Source organism: Mus caroli, unplaced genomic scaffold, assembly GCF_978045245.1.
Source record: "Mus caroli unplaced genomic scaffold, Mus_caroli_1 scaffold_7, whole genome shotgun sequence".
NCBI classification, from domain to species: domain Eukaryota; kingdom Metazoa; phylum Chordata; class Mammalia; order Rodentia; family Muridae; genus Mus; species Mus caroli.
In genome coordinates this window covers 40,004,677-40,020,669 of record NW_028227262.1, presented here as the reverse complement: position 1 = coordinate 40,020,669, position 15,993 = coordinate 40,004,677, and the positions used below count along the sequence as shown (strand labels likewise).

Here is a 15,993-nt window from a genome sequence, read left to right as displayed (position 1 = left end):
GTCTCAAACTCAACAGTAGAATGTCAAGCTGCAAGATAAAAAGTCAGCACACAAAATTAAACTGTATTCTTCTTTCATTCTATTTTTTAAAATTTATTTGTGTCTATGAGGGAACACATGAACATGTATGCATGCCACACTTTCACGTGATGGTCAGAAGACAATCTGCAGGGATCAGTTCTCCATGTGGGTTCTTGGTATCAAACTCAGGCCACCAGGCTTGATGACAAGTGTATTTACACACTCTTGATACTTCACTGGCCTTGAATTGTATGGGGTTTTGTTCCTTCGTTTGCTTTTTGAGACAGAGTCTTACTAAGTAGTCTCGGCCTGGAGCTTGCTTTGCAGTTCAGGCTGGCCTTGAACTCACAGAGATCTGCCTGCCTCCCCAAACTCCAACCCCAAGTGCTAAGATTAGAGGCTTGTACCACTAAGCCTGCTGAATTTTATTCTTATATATAATACTATTAAAGGGAAATAATCCAACATTTATACTGAGCTAAAGGTTTGAACAAATATTTCAAAACAAAAGAAGACATATCTGCAGGCAACAAGTACTTGAAAGGTTGTTCGACTTCATTGGTTTCTGGGAAAATTCAAGATAAAGCCTCAATACAATATCATTTTACTCCCATTAGAACCACTAAAATGTGAAAATAAACTGTGTAGACTAAATGTTGATGAGGAGGTGGGGTGACCAGTGCTAATATTTCTGGTAGTTTTCTAAAATGGTAACTCTTCTTTGGAGAGCCCTTGAACAGCTTGTAGTAAAGTTAAAGACATATGTAACCTATTCCCCCAAAGAACTGTACTCCTGATATGAATCCAAGAAAAAGGGGATCCTTCATTCACAAAATGATGTGTAGGAGAATGTCAATGCTAGCCTCATTCCCAACAGTTCTACTCCGAAAACACATCAAAGTCCATCTGTGGCAAGACAAACTGTGTTAAATGTACATAAGAAAATGTACTCTGTAATTTAAAACAAACCTTCTGATGTTATATGATGTATCAGAATCTCAAAAATATGTTAAACAACACAAATTTTATCAAAAGAGCACATTCATTAATATATGCTCTATGCTGGTTTGAATGAGAGTCCTCCACGTAGGCACATATGTTTAAATGTTTGCTTCCAGTTGGTAGAATGGTTTGGGAAGGATTAGGAGGTGTAGCTGTGTTGAAGTAGGTGTGTCACTGGGGTCAGGCTTTGGTGTTTCAGAACGCTAACACCATTCTCTGCCAAGACACAAAGCAGGCTTTGGCTGCTTGCCACTCTGCTTCCTGAAATAAGGGCCGTGCCTCTAACCCTCTGAAACTGTCAGCTCCACATACATGCTTTCTTTTAGAAGTTGTCTTGGTCATGATGTCTTATTACAGAATTTACCACTCCACAGGTCACAGAACCTGGGATTATGGAGTTTAAAACTGAGGCAGACTAAAGTCTCATGCCATAGCCAATTTTATTCAGAGCATTAGACAATTTATACTCTGAGGGTTAAGAGGAGTCACCTGAGTAAAGTGTATAATCACAAAGACAAGCCATATGTGGCAAAACGTGTTATTTTTATAGAAGCATATAAACAAATAACAATAGCCAGTTGTAGTGAATAATCTAAAGTAAACTCAACTCTTATCTGCTGCACTTGGCAGGAGCATGAAACACACTACAAGTACAATTCCATGTTTTTGAAGAAACTGAGGTCATGAGACATTTACTCGATTTCTTGGGAGTTTCCTCAGAATTCTTCTCACCGGACTCAATTCTTAGATTGTATTCTGACACAGACACATTCCAACAATAAGCAACATCAATCTTCAGTGATAGAATTCAGTAGGTGATTATGGGGATAAAACTAAAAAGAACATGAAGAAAAGATTCTGGGATGAACATGGAAGAAGAAAGCTGTCCCTTGGGTTGGTGGCGTGTCAGCCAACTTTTCTTCATTGTGACAAAATATCTGAGATTAAAAAATAAAAACCACTTAGGCTAACAAGATGGCTCAGTGGGCAACTTATGTGATGCTCTGAGTTCAGTCCCTGGGATCCACCTAGTAGGAGGAGAGATCTGACTTCCATACATGTGCTGCACATAGGCATGGCTATATACCTACACACATGTGAATGAACACACACTAAATAAATGTAACTTAAAAACAACATAAAGCCAGGTATGGTGGTCCATGGCTTTCATGCCAGCACTCGGGGAACAAGAGCAGGCAGATCTCTGGATGATGGGTAATATAGTGAAACCCTGCATTCAAAGAAAGAAAGAAGGAAGAAAAGAAAAGAAAAGAAAAGAAGAAAAGAAAGATTTTCTAAAATCTATGCATAAACAAAAGGTATTTAAATGGGGTTGCCTTATAATGGTGGGGGCACAGTGTACCAACTAGACACTATATGCTAGCAAATAAAATCTCCAGTGCCAACAGGTTACCTCTTTTTGAGTTGTTAACCAGTGGCTCATAGACTCCCAAACATTTCAGGCTACTGCCAGGGCTCTTGGTTACTCTCCAGAATGTGATGGTAGGGCCCTATAAATGAAAGATACTGAATACTTGGGCACAGAACATGGAAAAACTCAGGCTGGTACTCACTGGAAGCTTCATTCTTACTGTCCAGCTTTCATGGTGCTAGGAAGGGCGGCACATGCTCCTAAAGAAGCATAATCATTAATCACATGATCCATGCTGCAAACACTATGAGTTATAACTATGGTCGTCCTGGCCAGGTCATACACATTGGTACAATGGTGGCAAAAATGTTATGGGAGTAACCAACAACTTTCTGATTAGATTTCTAAGTCCCTTTCCACAAGATAGACCCCATACCTGGCAGTTATCGGAGCCAAGAACCTATGTCTAGCCAGATCATAGGCCCAAGGAGAGGACTACTACAGTTATTCTGCTAAGTGAACATAGTATTACATGATTCCTAAGGACTTGTGGCTATACCCATAGATTCTTTTCTCAACCTTCATCAAATAAGGTTCTTCTTATAATAGATGGCGATTAACACAGAGAATCATAATTAATCAATATGCAGAGAATAAGAGACTATAGAGTGCTCATTCCTAAAGAGAGACAGAAGGATTAACAGAGCCAGTGGTGGGGAATGACTATAAAGAAACAGTATTTTCTGGACACAAGCAGATGTCCATATGAACTGACAGGGATTATGACAGCATGCATAAGACCTTTACAGGCTTGGCCAGATGAAATCCCAACATGGAATAGGAGGTGGGCAGGAAGTCCCAACTATTGGGCAGCTATTGGCATTTGGCACCTACTGGGAGAGCAGAGTCAGTTTTCTTTAGGAGTGTGACTTTAATGGTGGGGTGACTACTTTCTAAAGCAGGCCTCCATCTAAGAGTAACATGAATTAGACTCAATGTGTTTAAAAACAAATGATGAGAAGATGCAGCTAGGTACGTGGAGAGGTTGAATCTGGGAGGAGGTGGGTGTGTGAGTATGATCAGAGCAGCTTGCCAGAATGAAGGAAAATGCACCTTTAAAGACCAAAGCTCATGTTTCCAGAGGTGTTGCTTTGGAGCTTATGGTAAGGTTGAACACCACGGCAGGGAGTGTGTGGCAAAGCAGCTCATCCCTAGAACCCACAGGGAGAGCCAGGGCGTGAGTGTCCATGTCTGTTTCAAGTACATGCCAATGACCTAACTTCATTCTACTGGGTCTGCTCTTAAGGGTCCAATTACGCAATGGCTGGCAACCAAGCATATGGCTTTTGCGGTCCAATAAGATCAAAGCCATAGCAGTGACGACACAAACTTATACATTTACCCCTATGAATCAAACTTTTAAAATCTGTTTACTTCATTATCTGTTTACTCCTCAATAAAAAAATTAAATATTTGGGTTCTTGTTTTGTCTTTCTGGTTTTTTTCTTTCTTTGTTTTTAGAGCAGAGATTAAAGAAGGTACACACAGACAGAGAATTAGCAGATGTGTTTTCCCTGATGGGGAATACATGCCTGACTTTGTTTACACATCTTCTGTAGCAACCGCGGCTGAGTATCTAAGGATGGTGGACAGAGTCAGCACCTCAGAGTTCATGGGATGGAGATGGAACTGGTGACTGAATCCAGGGCTTTGTGTGAGCACGAGACTGACAGAGCTACAATCCCAGCCCCTTACATATATGTTTATAAGCAACTTGAAAGAGTCTCAAGGCTGCAGGCACTGTGCATCTCTTTTTATTTGTAGAGGAGGGGCAAAGCAAACTGACAATACTCTCTCTAGAAGAGGGGAAAATTTCCAAATCAGGATCTATTGGTAGGCTGCAAAATCAGCATGGTAAGACAAGACCAGAATAGTCTCCACTAAATAAAATCAAGTACACGAGACTGGAAAATGTCAGACAACATGATACATATTTCCTTGTGAGACTTCTGCCTATAAACACATTGGCCTGGATTCTTTTTCCTATGCACTTGTTGCAAAGTAAGCAAAAACTAAACACAGAGGGAGTTGTGTTAACTCAGCACCAAGGAAGAAGCGGCAGGAAGGTGGTGTGGGAGAACAGCCTGGACTTTATGGTGAGTTCTAGATCATCCTCCGGATACACAGTGAGATCATAATCCAAAGGGGGTGGGGATTGTAGTTGGGCATAAAGGTGCATGGTTTTAATCCCAGTGGAGATAGGCAGAGTGAGTTCAAGGCTAACTGGTCTGCAAAAAGGGGACCATGTCTCAAAAGAACAAAACAAAATATTGGATAGTCAGAGTTACATGTGAGGGCATAAAGGTAGGTATGGCTGGCTCCTTCGAGGTAGAGAATGCCTTCAGATTACATTTTTTTTTTCTGCCAGAGGGAAGGAAAGGTTTGGGAGCCCCAGCAGGTAAACAAAACACTGCATGTCCCACAGTACAGAAACGTGAGGGAGGCTTGAGAGCCTTTACTCAACAGGGCAGAAAGATGTAAACAGTTGCTGTGGGTGGCGATTCTGAGCAGCCAAAGAACTGGAGAGATCCTTGACTCCTGAGCGGCCTGCAAGCTGTCCCGACTCCCAGGGTGGCAGGGATTCTGGGAGTCAGTGTCACCATGGTTGGGGTTGGCTTTCCCAAAATGCAGCTGCTCTGAATGTTTTGAGGGGAAGGAAGCAATCCAGTTTTGGTTCATCCACTTGGACATTGGTCCAACCATTACATTGGTATGTCATTACCTCCCTTTCTAGGGTGAGTGGACACATCTCTAAAGGAAAAGTACATCACTTCACAGTAACTGCTGCTATATACCAACCGTGGCTCACCTGTACTTAAGATACATGGATTGTGGTGGTTTGAACATGCTTGGCTTATAGGGAGGGGTATCGTTAGATTTTGGCCTTGTTGGAAGAAGTGTGTCACTATGAGGATGGGCTTTGAGGGATGGGATGCCTCCTCCTCCTAGCTGCCTGGAAGACAGCAATTTTCTCCTTTTTGCCTTGGGAACAAGATGTAGAACTCTCAGCTCCTCTAGCTCCATACCTGCCTGGATGCTGCCATGCTTCCTGCCATGATAATGGACTGAACCTCTGAACCTTTAAGCCAGCCCCAATTAAATGTTGTCTTTTACAAGAGTTGCCTTGGTCATGGTGTCTCTGTAGAGCTATGGGAACTCTAAGACATGGATGTACACACATTTCTTGGTTTATGAGAGTATATATGAATATGTATATATTAGAATGGAATATATATGCATGTATATTCCATTTGAGATAGGGTCACGTGTTTGTATCTCAGGCTGGCTATGTACAGAAGATGATCTTCTGATTCTCCGGCCCTCACTTCCCTAGTACTAGGACCACGTGAATATGTCACTATAGCCCGTTTATATGTGCTTCATGTGTTTACATGTGAACAAACCAAGGGCTGAATGCATACTAGGCAAGCATCTAACAACTGAGCTACATGCAATTAAAAAATATATTTCTTACTGTGAGCAGAAAAAAGAGGCGGGGGGAGGGAGTAGGAGAGAAAAGAAACCACGCTCCATAACCAGTGAAGGTGCTATTTGTGTCATCTGAGCTAGCAAGAAATTAAAAATCTCACCCCTCCCTGTACATCATCATCACCTTTCCACAATTACAATAGATAAGCAACACAAAAATGGCAAGAATACCCAGTGTTCAGTGTGGGGATGGACAATTCTGGAGGGTCTCACACAGACTACAATGTAAATGGCTCCCCCTGGAGTCGAGCAGTACATAACTGGTACACCTCCATTAGGCAGCCCTTCCGTGTCAACAAGAGTAAAGCTAGTTACTTTTTACTTCAATCATCTTCCCCTGGCTTGATGATTAAAATATAATTAAAATTGTCATCATGCTTACTTAAAAAAAATTAAGACAAAGTCTTTCTTTATACTGCTAGAACTCACTAAGTAGACCACCACTGACATCCTCCTGCCTCTGTCTCCCTAGGGCTGGGGTTACAGGTGTACAAGACCACGCCTCATTACAATGCCTACCTTTAAATTAGAGTGAAAGTCTCATATCTCAGCATATTGTGATTTTCTAAACATCCTGCCTTCCAACCCAAAAGAAACCCAACATTGTTGTTTCAGATTTACTAATATTAGTAAATCTGAAATTTTTACTAGGGTTAATAAAGTCAGTGTGTTATGGTAAAAATCTCAAATTAAAAAAAAAAAAGAGAGAGTATAGCTTTTGCAGTCTAACAAACCTGGATTCTCAGTCCCATCTAATCCCAGACCATATAAGCCAGAGTAACTATTTAATATCCTTGAGCTTCAGTCTCCCAACAAAGGCTTACATTATATAGCATCAGGACCAGGTCCAGTGCCTTGCACTGGAGGAATTCTCTCAATGAATACATGTGTTATATGAGTTGGGCTAGCACTAATCAGCCTTGTAAGATGGTAGCAACATATGCCAAGTTCTTAGCCTATGGCCTGAGAACTAGCACACAGTAACTAAACAAGCATCCATAAAGATTTTTAACATCTGGTCTTCTCAGCTCACCAGCCCTACCCCACCCTTGGGAGTGCTTTTACCTTTCTTACTAAACTCTCTCAGTTTTTTTTTTTTTTTTTTTTTTAAGCAGGTGACTGTAATACCCTTCAGGATGGAAAGGTACCTACTGGAGAAATTATTTTTCAAATAGTTACAATTTATACAGGGGAAAACCAACAGATTTCTCCTTTGTATCACTTTTTGAGACATGGTCTTGTTGTAGAAAATTTTAATCCCAATCCGGGTTTGGAGGAGGAGAGAAGGGAGAAGTGGCCATGGGTTAGGTGAGCCATGAAACGGGGTCCTGCAGCTGGCCAAGTAGAGCTAAGAGCTGTCCAGATGCAACAAAGTAGTAACTGGGGGTGATCGGTAGGAAAGCAAATTCTAATAACATAGAGGGTAGGTATCTGCCCAGCTCTAGCACTGACGAAGGCTTGAAAGTTGTGTGTGTCTCTTATCCGGGACTAAATGGAATAAGGCAAGGTAGAAATCCCAAATTGGGATTTCTTTTTTACAACAGGGTGTCATTAGCCCAAGCTAACTTTTTATTAACTTTTAATTAAATTACATCTATATCTATATATTATATAGATATGTAACATATAAAAATATTTTTATGATTCCCCCCGATTTTACCTCCCCATTGCTGACATTAAAGGCAAATGGTGATGCCACACCCAGTTTTATGCTTTGTTGGGGACAGAACTCAGGCTTTAATGCATGGCAAGCAAACAAGAGAGTAAGCAGGCAGGCAGGCAGGCAGGCAGGCAGGCAGGCAGGCAGGCAGGCAGGCAAGGCAGTCAGGCAGGCAGACAGGAAACTTTATCAACTGAGCTACAATAGCCCCCAAATAACACTCAAGTTATTTTGTTTGCCTGCTTGCCTGTCTTCCTTCCTTCCTTTCCCCCTCCCTTCTTTTTACAGATTTAAAAAAGAAGAAATCCAGATACAGCCAGATAGGGATAATGTTAAAGCCTGGGAGTATATTTGGAACAAATAAAAAGTAGGAATTAGTTTATGTCTACAATGTTCAGAACTCAGGAAGCTGAGGCAGGAGGATTTCAAGATCAACGCCTACCTGATGTAGGGAGCTTGTAAATAACTAAAAAACTTTTTTAATTGAACAATTTACATATTTTGTTATTTACAGCTACAGAGCAAGTAACGATGGAAACTTACTGATTAAATGATTTTAAGGATGTTATTTTCCTGAACTATGAACCATGCAGGCAGAATTGCAGATATCCACTCCTGGGGGGGAGGGGCTGGGGACACACGAGAGGACATATCCTCCTTTCTCTGACAGAGGGTATTTCCTAGTGGAACTATAGTTTTGGCGCAACCATGACAACGCTTCCCCCTTAGAGTCACAGGAAGGTCGCAGCCCTTCCTCACCCCCACCCTACCCCAAGAGTGCCAGGACACATCCAAACCTCTGGTCCTGCTGCTCACCTCCTGGCAGGAAGGTGGGAGCATTCATTCCCTCCAGAGAGATTGGTGATAACCAGTCAGCCAAACTACGTCTGTCTGGGGAGGAGGGATGGATCTCTAAGCCCCAAAGTGAGGTCAGCCAGTGAACAGTTAGAAAAGCAATCATTTCTCACACTTACTAATGGGTTTGACGCTTGTGAAACATAAACAGGAAGTAGAAGCTTGAGCGACCTGAAGGAAATGCACTCCCAGTTTGATCAACATGTGAATCCCAGTCCTCCAGGTCGTCAGAACACTGACAATGACGACTGACCCTCCAAACTGCACCCCGTCCTAGCAGTGACCTCATTTTCCCCCCAATTCCCCAGCCAGGTCACTCCGCAGCGGGGTGACTGACCCTAAGCACGGTAGGAAGGTTAACAGTCATCTCTCAACTCCCCGAACTTGCAGGGCAGGGGAGCGCAGAGGTCAGTGAAATCCCCAGCCAGGCCTTATTTTAGTCATGAATTTCCACTGGCCCCTTGCTGTGTGTCAGCGCTGCTCACAGCGCCGCAGGTTCTGCGTTTCAGATGCTTTCCCAGCTCCGGGCTGTTAGAAGGTCAAAGAGACCAGATTTTTCCAATGCAGGTCGGTGGAGGTGGGGCCGGACGGCCTCCGCGAGATTGAAGGGAGCTGGGGCCCCTGGTGCTGCCCCTTTGTGCCCCGCGCACCGGCCTGTGGATTAACCCCTGCTACCTAAACCTCTTGGTTAGTATTAAATGAAAACTTTCTCATCTTATATTCCCTGCCAGTGGCCCTGTTAGACTTTCTGCTGAAGGCGGTCTTCTGGTTGGCCTCGTTGGCTCCTTCCCAAAGGTCCTTGTAAATTCAAGGTCAAAATCCGTGTTTGCTACCTCCACTGTCTCCAGCCGCGAGCTCGACTGGGTAAAGGGCTCAGTGAACGTGCGCTGCATAAATGTGGAGATTTCACTGTGATCAACCAAGAGGATGGGGCGGGAGGAGGGACCGGGGGGTGGGGGGGCGGTGGGCGGCGGCGGGGGGTCCTGCTTTCTCCTCTCTCTCCTGTCCTGGAATAGACTGCAAACAGCGCCACCCAAGTTCCTGGTTAGCAGCGGGATCCCATGCAGATCCCTGGCAGCCCGGTGCGCGGGGGTCTAGGCTTGGAAGCGGGCGCGGAGAGGCTTGCAAATGAGCCGAACTCCGGCCCGCGTCCGGGCCACGTGAAGCGTCACGCCCCGCGCTGCTGCAGGGCAGGCGCCGTCGCCGCGGTTGTGTAACGCTGCAGCCGGAGGGGAGGCGACCCGGACGCCTCTGCATCGGAGGGGGCAGAGGAGGGAGGGAACGCCGGGCACTGTGCCCGGTATCTTTCTGTGCTTGACTAGCCAGGGTGGGTGGGAGCAGTGAGGCACCCTGAAAGGCGGGAGGAGATGGGTGCGCGCCAGTCGGGTGCCAGGCCACCCGCAGGCTGCGCCTGGGACCTGAGCTCCCGGGAGAGTCGGGGGGGGGGGGGGTGGGGTCCGCACGGCTCACACGGTCCACGGTCAGGTGCGCGCGGCGTGCTCGGCGGCGGCCTCGGCTGCCCTAGCTCCTGGCCAGCAGCCCGCTTCCCATGGGGTGACATCCGCCCCGCCCTCGGTCCCTCCCCAAGGCGGGCAATTCCTGGACACTGAGGCTGAGCGTTGGGGGGGCTGGGAAGCCGGGACGGAAAGAAACCCCAGCCTCTGGGGAAGGCCAAGGGGGGCCGACGACTCCCTCAGCTGCGCACCGGTTCCTAGGAGCGGGCCAGGCGGGGGAGGAGGAAGAGGGCTGGGCTGGAGCGACCAAGGGGATATTCCTCTCCCGGCTTGAGTCAGACGCGGGCGGAATCCGTCCTCCCCCGTTCCCTCCCAGGAGACGGGAACTTACTTCATTTCCCTGGGGCAGGTTCGCCCACGTTACCAACTCTCCCCCCCCCTCCAGCTCCCCGGTTCCTTCCAGCTTCCGTGCCCCCCACCCAGCTGGGCAGGACTCTGGCTGCGCTGCCACCCCCTCTTTCGGGGAAAGGAGGCCGCAGCCGCAGACACCTGGGGGCCCGAGGTTTGGGGGGGGGGAAGCACTTCGCAGCCGCCAGAGCGTTGTCCAACACGTGAGGCTCATGTGATGAAGCCGGGGGAGGGCGGGCAGGTCGCTCCTTCCCTCCCCGGCAGCGGCCAGACGTGCTTGGAGTCACAGGGTAGAACACGTAGCTTCTACCCACCCACTCGCTCCCATTTAACCCAGCCCGCAGCCTCTCCTTACTCCTCGGCTCGTCCCCTCCAGCAACTCCCCCCCCTCCGCCCCGCCCGCTCCGCCCTGAGCACCCCCCCCTTCCCTCCCGCCTCTCCGCCCGCCCCACTTCTCATTCACTTGGCTCGCACGGCGCAGACAGCGCAGCGAGCACACACTTCCAGTCTGTGTGCAGAGCGGGAGCCAGAAGCTGTGGGGACACCCGGCCATGCACGCCCCCAACTGAAGCGACACCTCAAAGCCGCTGCTCCTGGCATCCCAGCGCATTGCAAGGAAGCTCAGGCTAGCTCATAGGAACATACCTCTTGAGACCCTCGGATCCTCCCTTTCAGGGCAGTCCTTTCTCAGACTCTACTAAGTGCAGACAGGAGCGCACAGTGGCCCCTGCTCGCCGCATCATGGAACGGATCCCCAGCGCGCAACCACCTCCTACCTGCCTGCCCAAAGCGCCAGGGCTGGAGCACGGAGACCTGTCAGGGTAAGTGTGTGCTGTGATCCCTTCAAGTCTCCGCTCCTAACCTTGTGTTCCGCGTCACTCTCAACTTGGGGCATCTCTGGGAGTATAGGGGGCTTCTTGCATGTCTAGGGCTCCTGCAGCTAGTACGCACTCGGGAGTCACGGCTTTTTCTGACTTCTCTCCCTGCAGGATGGATTTTGCCCACATGTACCAAGTATATAAGTCCAGGCGGGGAATAAAACGGAGCGAAGACAGCAAGGTAGGTGCATCCCTGGGGACCTCATTCCTTAGCCCCTCGCGTGCGCTGAGTTTCCAAGAAAAGTTTGCTTGTTTGAAGGTTGGCTGGGGGGTTCGAGATGAGATGAGCTCATTGCCACAAATGAGTGACTTGGGAAAGAAGGGGCAGAGAAGGTGAATCTGGGTGCGTCTCTGCGCCCTCGCGGAATTTTTCCCCCCTGCTACCGGTTGGGGAGGAAGGGAGGAAGCTTCGTTCCCTTCCCCGGGCACCCATTGCTTCCATGTATTCCATGCAGGAAACTTACAAACTGCCGCACCGGCTGATTGAGAAAAAGAGACGTGACCGGATTAACGAGTGCATTGCCCAGCTGAAGGATCTCCTACCCGAACATCTCAAACTTACTGTAAGTGAGAAGCTGGCTGCGCTCCAACCCAGTTCTTCTGCCCAGAGGGCGGATGGTGGGGTGGGGGTGTCACTCGCCGCCTGCAGGCGTCACGGGGAACTGCATGCTAAACGGGCGGATCAAAGCTTCTGGTAGTTCTGGTTTGGAGGGAACCCATCCCCAGACCCAGGACTTCCCAGGCAGAGGCAGAACCAGAACCATTTGGGGCCTCTTTAAGTTGGCTTCAACACTAACACAGCTTCCTTTTGGTAGTTTTTTTTCTTCTCTCACCACCTTGTAGTCTCCCTGACTTAAAGAAGCAAACCACGAAATTAAAAAATTAAGCCTTGTCCGCTTTTCATTCACAATAGGACCTACTTTATTTAATGTGTGCCTTTTCTTTTCGTCATAATCTTTACTGGTAGCCAAAAGCTTTCTAGCTTTTCCTTCGGGAAAAGTATTTGGAAAGGAAGACAAAAAGCCAGCATGACTGGAAGTTCTGAACGGGTGTCAGGGGGTTAAGAAAGAAAGAGAGAGAGAGAGAGAGAGAGAGAGAGAGAGAGAGAGAGAAACCCAACACATTGGGAAAGCCACTTGGTTGCCAGACACAGTAGACATCCCTCCCTGGGTTGACACCACAGCAGAGAAATGTTATCTCCGGAGTCCCCTAAGTTAAGGTCAGGGCAGCTGCTGGAGAAATATATCTGTCAGCTCACTCCTTAGACTGTAACAACTACCAAAATGCCTCCAAAGATAGACAACACGTGTTTGGCTTTTTTTTTTTAAGCCTTTGATCATCTATGTGTATATGTTAAAACATCTGCGAACTTTAAATTTCTTGGAGCAGAAAAGACTCTTCCTATCTTTGTTGTTGTTGACACCCAATTCTCCTAACAAATAGTGTCAGAAGGGACTCCACTGACCTCACCGCTGACAGACGCTCCCCCCCCCCTTTTTTTTTCCTTCTTCAGACTTTGGGTCACTTGGAAAAAGCAGTGGTTCTGGAGCTTACGTTGAAGCACGTGAAAGCATTGACAAATCTAATTGATCAGCAGCAGCAGAAAATCATTGCCCTGCAGAGCGGTTTACAAGCTGGTGAGTCCCTGGCCTGATTAATGTCTCCTGAGAGCTCAGTGCCAATCTAGCCCCTGGGGGCTTGCTCTGGCTTCTGACTCTTCTGTTACCATTGATTTTTCACAGTCACTGGCGGGGGTGGGGGGAGATGCTTTTCTGATTCTTTCCTAAAAGGTCATATTTTGCCATACGGAATGCTGCTGTGCGCCACCTGAAATGAGTCTGTATTAGCCCAGTGATGAAATGTTTCGGTGACATTTTGGCCCGAGAGTGTCTAGGTTCTGGGAGACTTCCCCATCCCTCTTTAAAATGCCAAGGCACCTATAATTTGCATTGTGGGTGTTTTTACAGTTGGTCTGATGAGCCCTCATTCATGGGCGAACAGAACACGGGTCTGCCCCCAGTGTTTTCCTGTTTCTTTGCTTCCTTGGCTTTGGATGTGGGGTGCAGTCTTGGCAGGATGACAGCAGGTTTTTTTTTTTTTTCTTCTCTTGCCTGCCTTTCATTGTGGTTCCCTGAATAGCCACCAGGTATCTTGGCAAATTGCACAATCCAACGAAACCACTGGTTTCATCATTCATTTATCCTGAGTTTCAGAGAATCAGGGTACAGACCAGGGGGAATCCTAATATGTACCCCGATAGGCGTTCTTCAGTCCTGTCCAAGGCTAGAATGAGAATCACAGAAACCAAACCAAGCCAGTATGTCTGCCAGTTTTCTTTCTAAAAATAGAAAGTTGATCAGGACTGATCTTGGAGGGGGGGGGGGTCAGCTACAGTATATGGAGAAGACTTACAATTAAAGAGCCTAGTTAAACTGCATGGAGGAATGCAACTATTTGATGAATAGGTTGGGTTTCTGTGTGTGCAGCAGTTGTTGGAGTTGTTGGTTTTCGTTTTGCGGTGGTTTTGGTTGTTCTGGTTTTGGTTTTCCTAAAGCTCAGAAGTAATCTGCCAGCCTCAACCTCCCAGGTGGTGGGATTACAGTGTGAGCTCTAACAGTTTCTTGGGCATGGTGATACATGCCTGTAGCCCTGTCCTTGAGAGGCAGATGGAGCCCCTTAAATTCATAGCCAGCCACTTTTGCATAGGGAATTCCAAGCCTTTTAAGACTAAATAGGGAGATCCTGTCTGTACAAAAAAGGGAGGGGGGCGGGCAAGGGAGACAATGTTTTGTTTAGGTGGCATTCGTTCTATATAGTTTCTTTTTATGAGTCTCTGGACTTCTGCTTCCATGAAACTGTTGCTACACTAACTTATTGAGGATGGGTGTGGTAGCGCAGACCTGTAGGCCCAGCAGTCTGAAAGTTAAGATAGGCTCATATGTGTTCAAGGCCAGCTTGGGTTGCTGAGTAAACTGTGTCAATCTAGACTAGAATGAGACTGCTTTATTTAAAAAAAAAAGATGTGACTGTTGAACTTTTAAACACAGTAGCATGTTCATTTTTGTGACACAAGAAAAATCGGTAGATACTACATGAAGTTTATCAAGAGTAAGAAGTAATTTGGTTTACTTCTCTGGGACACTCTACAGACATTATGAATCCTAGTTGGGACAGTGGAGTATATGTAGTTTAGCAATACTCTGTTGTAATTAGTATTAAAACCCAAGTATTAATAGGGAAAAAAAAAGAACCCTGTAACTAAGTGGTCAGAATTTGTTTATTTTATTCTTTATACTTCTCAGCATAATTCTCTAGGCATAGACTTTTGGAGTCTGAAATGCAAATTGCCTGACAATTTCAAAAGAGACAAGAAGAAAGCCTCAGACTTACCTACAACCCAGCCTTCTAAAGTCCTCCTCTCTGGGTCTTTTTCTTCAGGTGATTTGTCGGGAAGAAATCTCGAGGCAGGGCAAGAAATGTTCTGCTCAGGTTTCCAGACTTGTGCCCGTGAAGTACTTCAGTACCTGGCGAAGCATGAGAACACTCGGGACCTGAAATCTTCCCAGCTCGTCACTCATCTCCACCGTGTGGTCTCGGAGCTGCTGCAGGGTGGTGCTTCCAGGAAACCATTGGACTCGGCTCCCAAAGCCGTGGACTTGAAAGAGAAGCCTAGCTTCCTAGCCAAGGGATCAGAAGGCCCTGGGAAAAACTGTGTGCCAGTCATCCAGAGGACTTTTGCTCCCTCGGGTGGGGAGCAGAGCGGCAGTGACACGGACACAGACAGTGGCTACGGAGGTGAATTGGAGAAGGGGGACTTGCGCAGTGAGCAGCCGTACTTCAAAAGCGACCATGGACGCAGGTTCGCCGTGGGAGAACGTGTCAGCACAATTAAGCAAGAATCCGAAGAGCCCCCCACCAAAAAGAGCCGAATGCAGCTCTCGGAAGAGGAAGGTCACTTCGCGGGCAGTGATCTGATGGGTTCCCCATTTCTTGGGCCACACCCACATCAGCCTCCCTTTTGCCTTCCCTTCTATCTCATCCCACCATCTGCCACTGCCTACCTACCTATGCTGGAGAAATGCTGGTACCCCACCTCTGTGCCAGTGTTATACCCAGGCCTCAACACCTCAGCTGCAGCCCTCTCCAGCTTCATGAACCCAGACAAGACTCCCTTGCTTCTGCCTCAGAGACTCCCTTCTCCCTTGGCACATTCGTCCCTCGACTCTTCGGCCTTGCTCCAGGCTTTGAAGCAGATCCCTCCCTTAAACTTAGAAACCAAAGACTAAACTCTGGAGGGATCTCCTGCTGCCTTGCTTTCTTTCCTCCCTAATTCCAAAAACCACAAAGGTTTCCCTGAGTGCAGAGAGATCAGCCCACCCTGCAGAACCACAGAGAAGATTCAGTGTGTGTGAGAGTGAGTGTGCGCGTGCGTGCGTGCTTGTATGGATGTTTGTATATGTAGGACAATAAGTTCCTTCTGACACAGGGGAGACACGAGAAGGATGGCCTGACATCAGATGACAGACTGGAGGACTATAGCACATCTCTGGGCGTTTCCCTATCCAGAGAAGAGCCCCCCCCCCCCTTTGATACAAATCGGTTGGATTTTCATATGCTTCAAAGGCTTGATCTGTGAGTCACTCTCCAGTTTGGGACATGGGTCTGTCTGTGGCTTTGAGAAAAGGTACTTTCAAAAGAGGGCTTTCCAGAGCACAGCTCACAGCCAGCTGTTAGGACCCCACCCTTCTCCCTTTATTGTGGAGGTGACTCACAGCAGACTGACAGTGGTCAGAC

General features: G+C 47.1%; 1 protein-coding gene across 1 annotated transcript; it reads left to right on the top strand.

The window, feature by feature from the left end:
- Window positions 1–10,750: 10,750 nt before the first annotated feature.
- Window positions 10,751–15,787, top strand: Bhlhe40 (basic helix-loop-helix family member e40). The gene is made up of 5 exons (XM_021165623.3): window positions 10,751–11,142; window positions 11,311–11,380; window positions 11,655–11,762; window positions 12,713–12,836; window positions 14,638–15,787. Exons 1-5 carry the CDS (start codon window positions 11,063–11,065, stop codon window positions 15,483–15,485), a joined length of 1,230 nt encoding a protein of 409 aa, XP_021021282.1. The 5' UTR covers window positions 10,751–11,062; the 3' UTR covers window positions 15,486–15,787.
- Window positions 15,788–15,993: the final 206 nt, after the last annotated feature.

Coding starts and splice junctions, on each gene's coding strand:
- Bhlhe40 (XM_021165623.3), top strand. CDS start 11,063: ATGGAACGGATCCCCAGCGCGCAACCACCTCCTACCTGCCTGCCCAAA. Junction 11,143..11,310: donor GAGCACGGAGACCTGTCAGG/GTAAGTGTGTGC, acceptor CTCTCCCTGCAG/GATGGATTTTGCCCACATGT. Junction 11,381..11,654: donor AACGGAGCGAAGACAGCAAG/GTAGGTGCATCC, acceptor TATTCCATGCAG/GAAACTTACAAACTGCCGCA.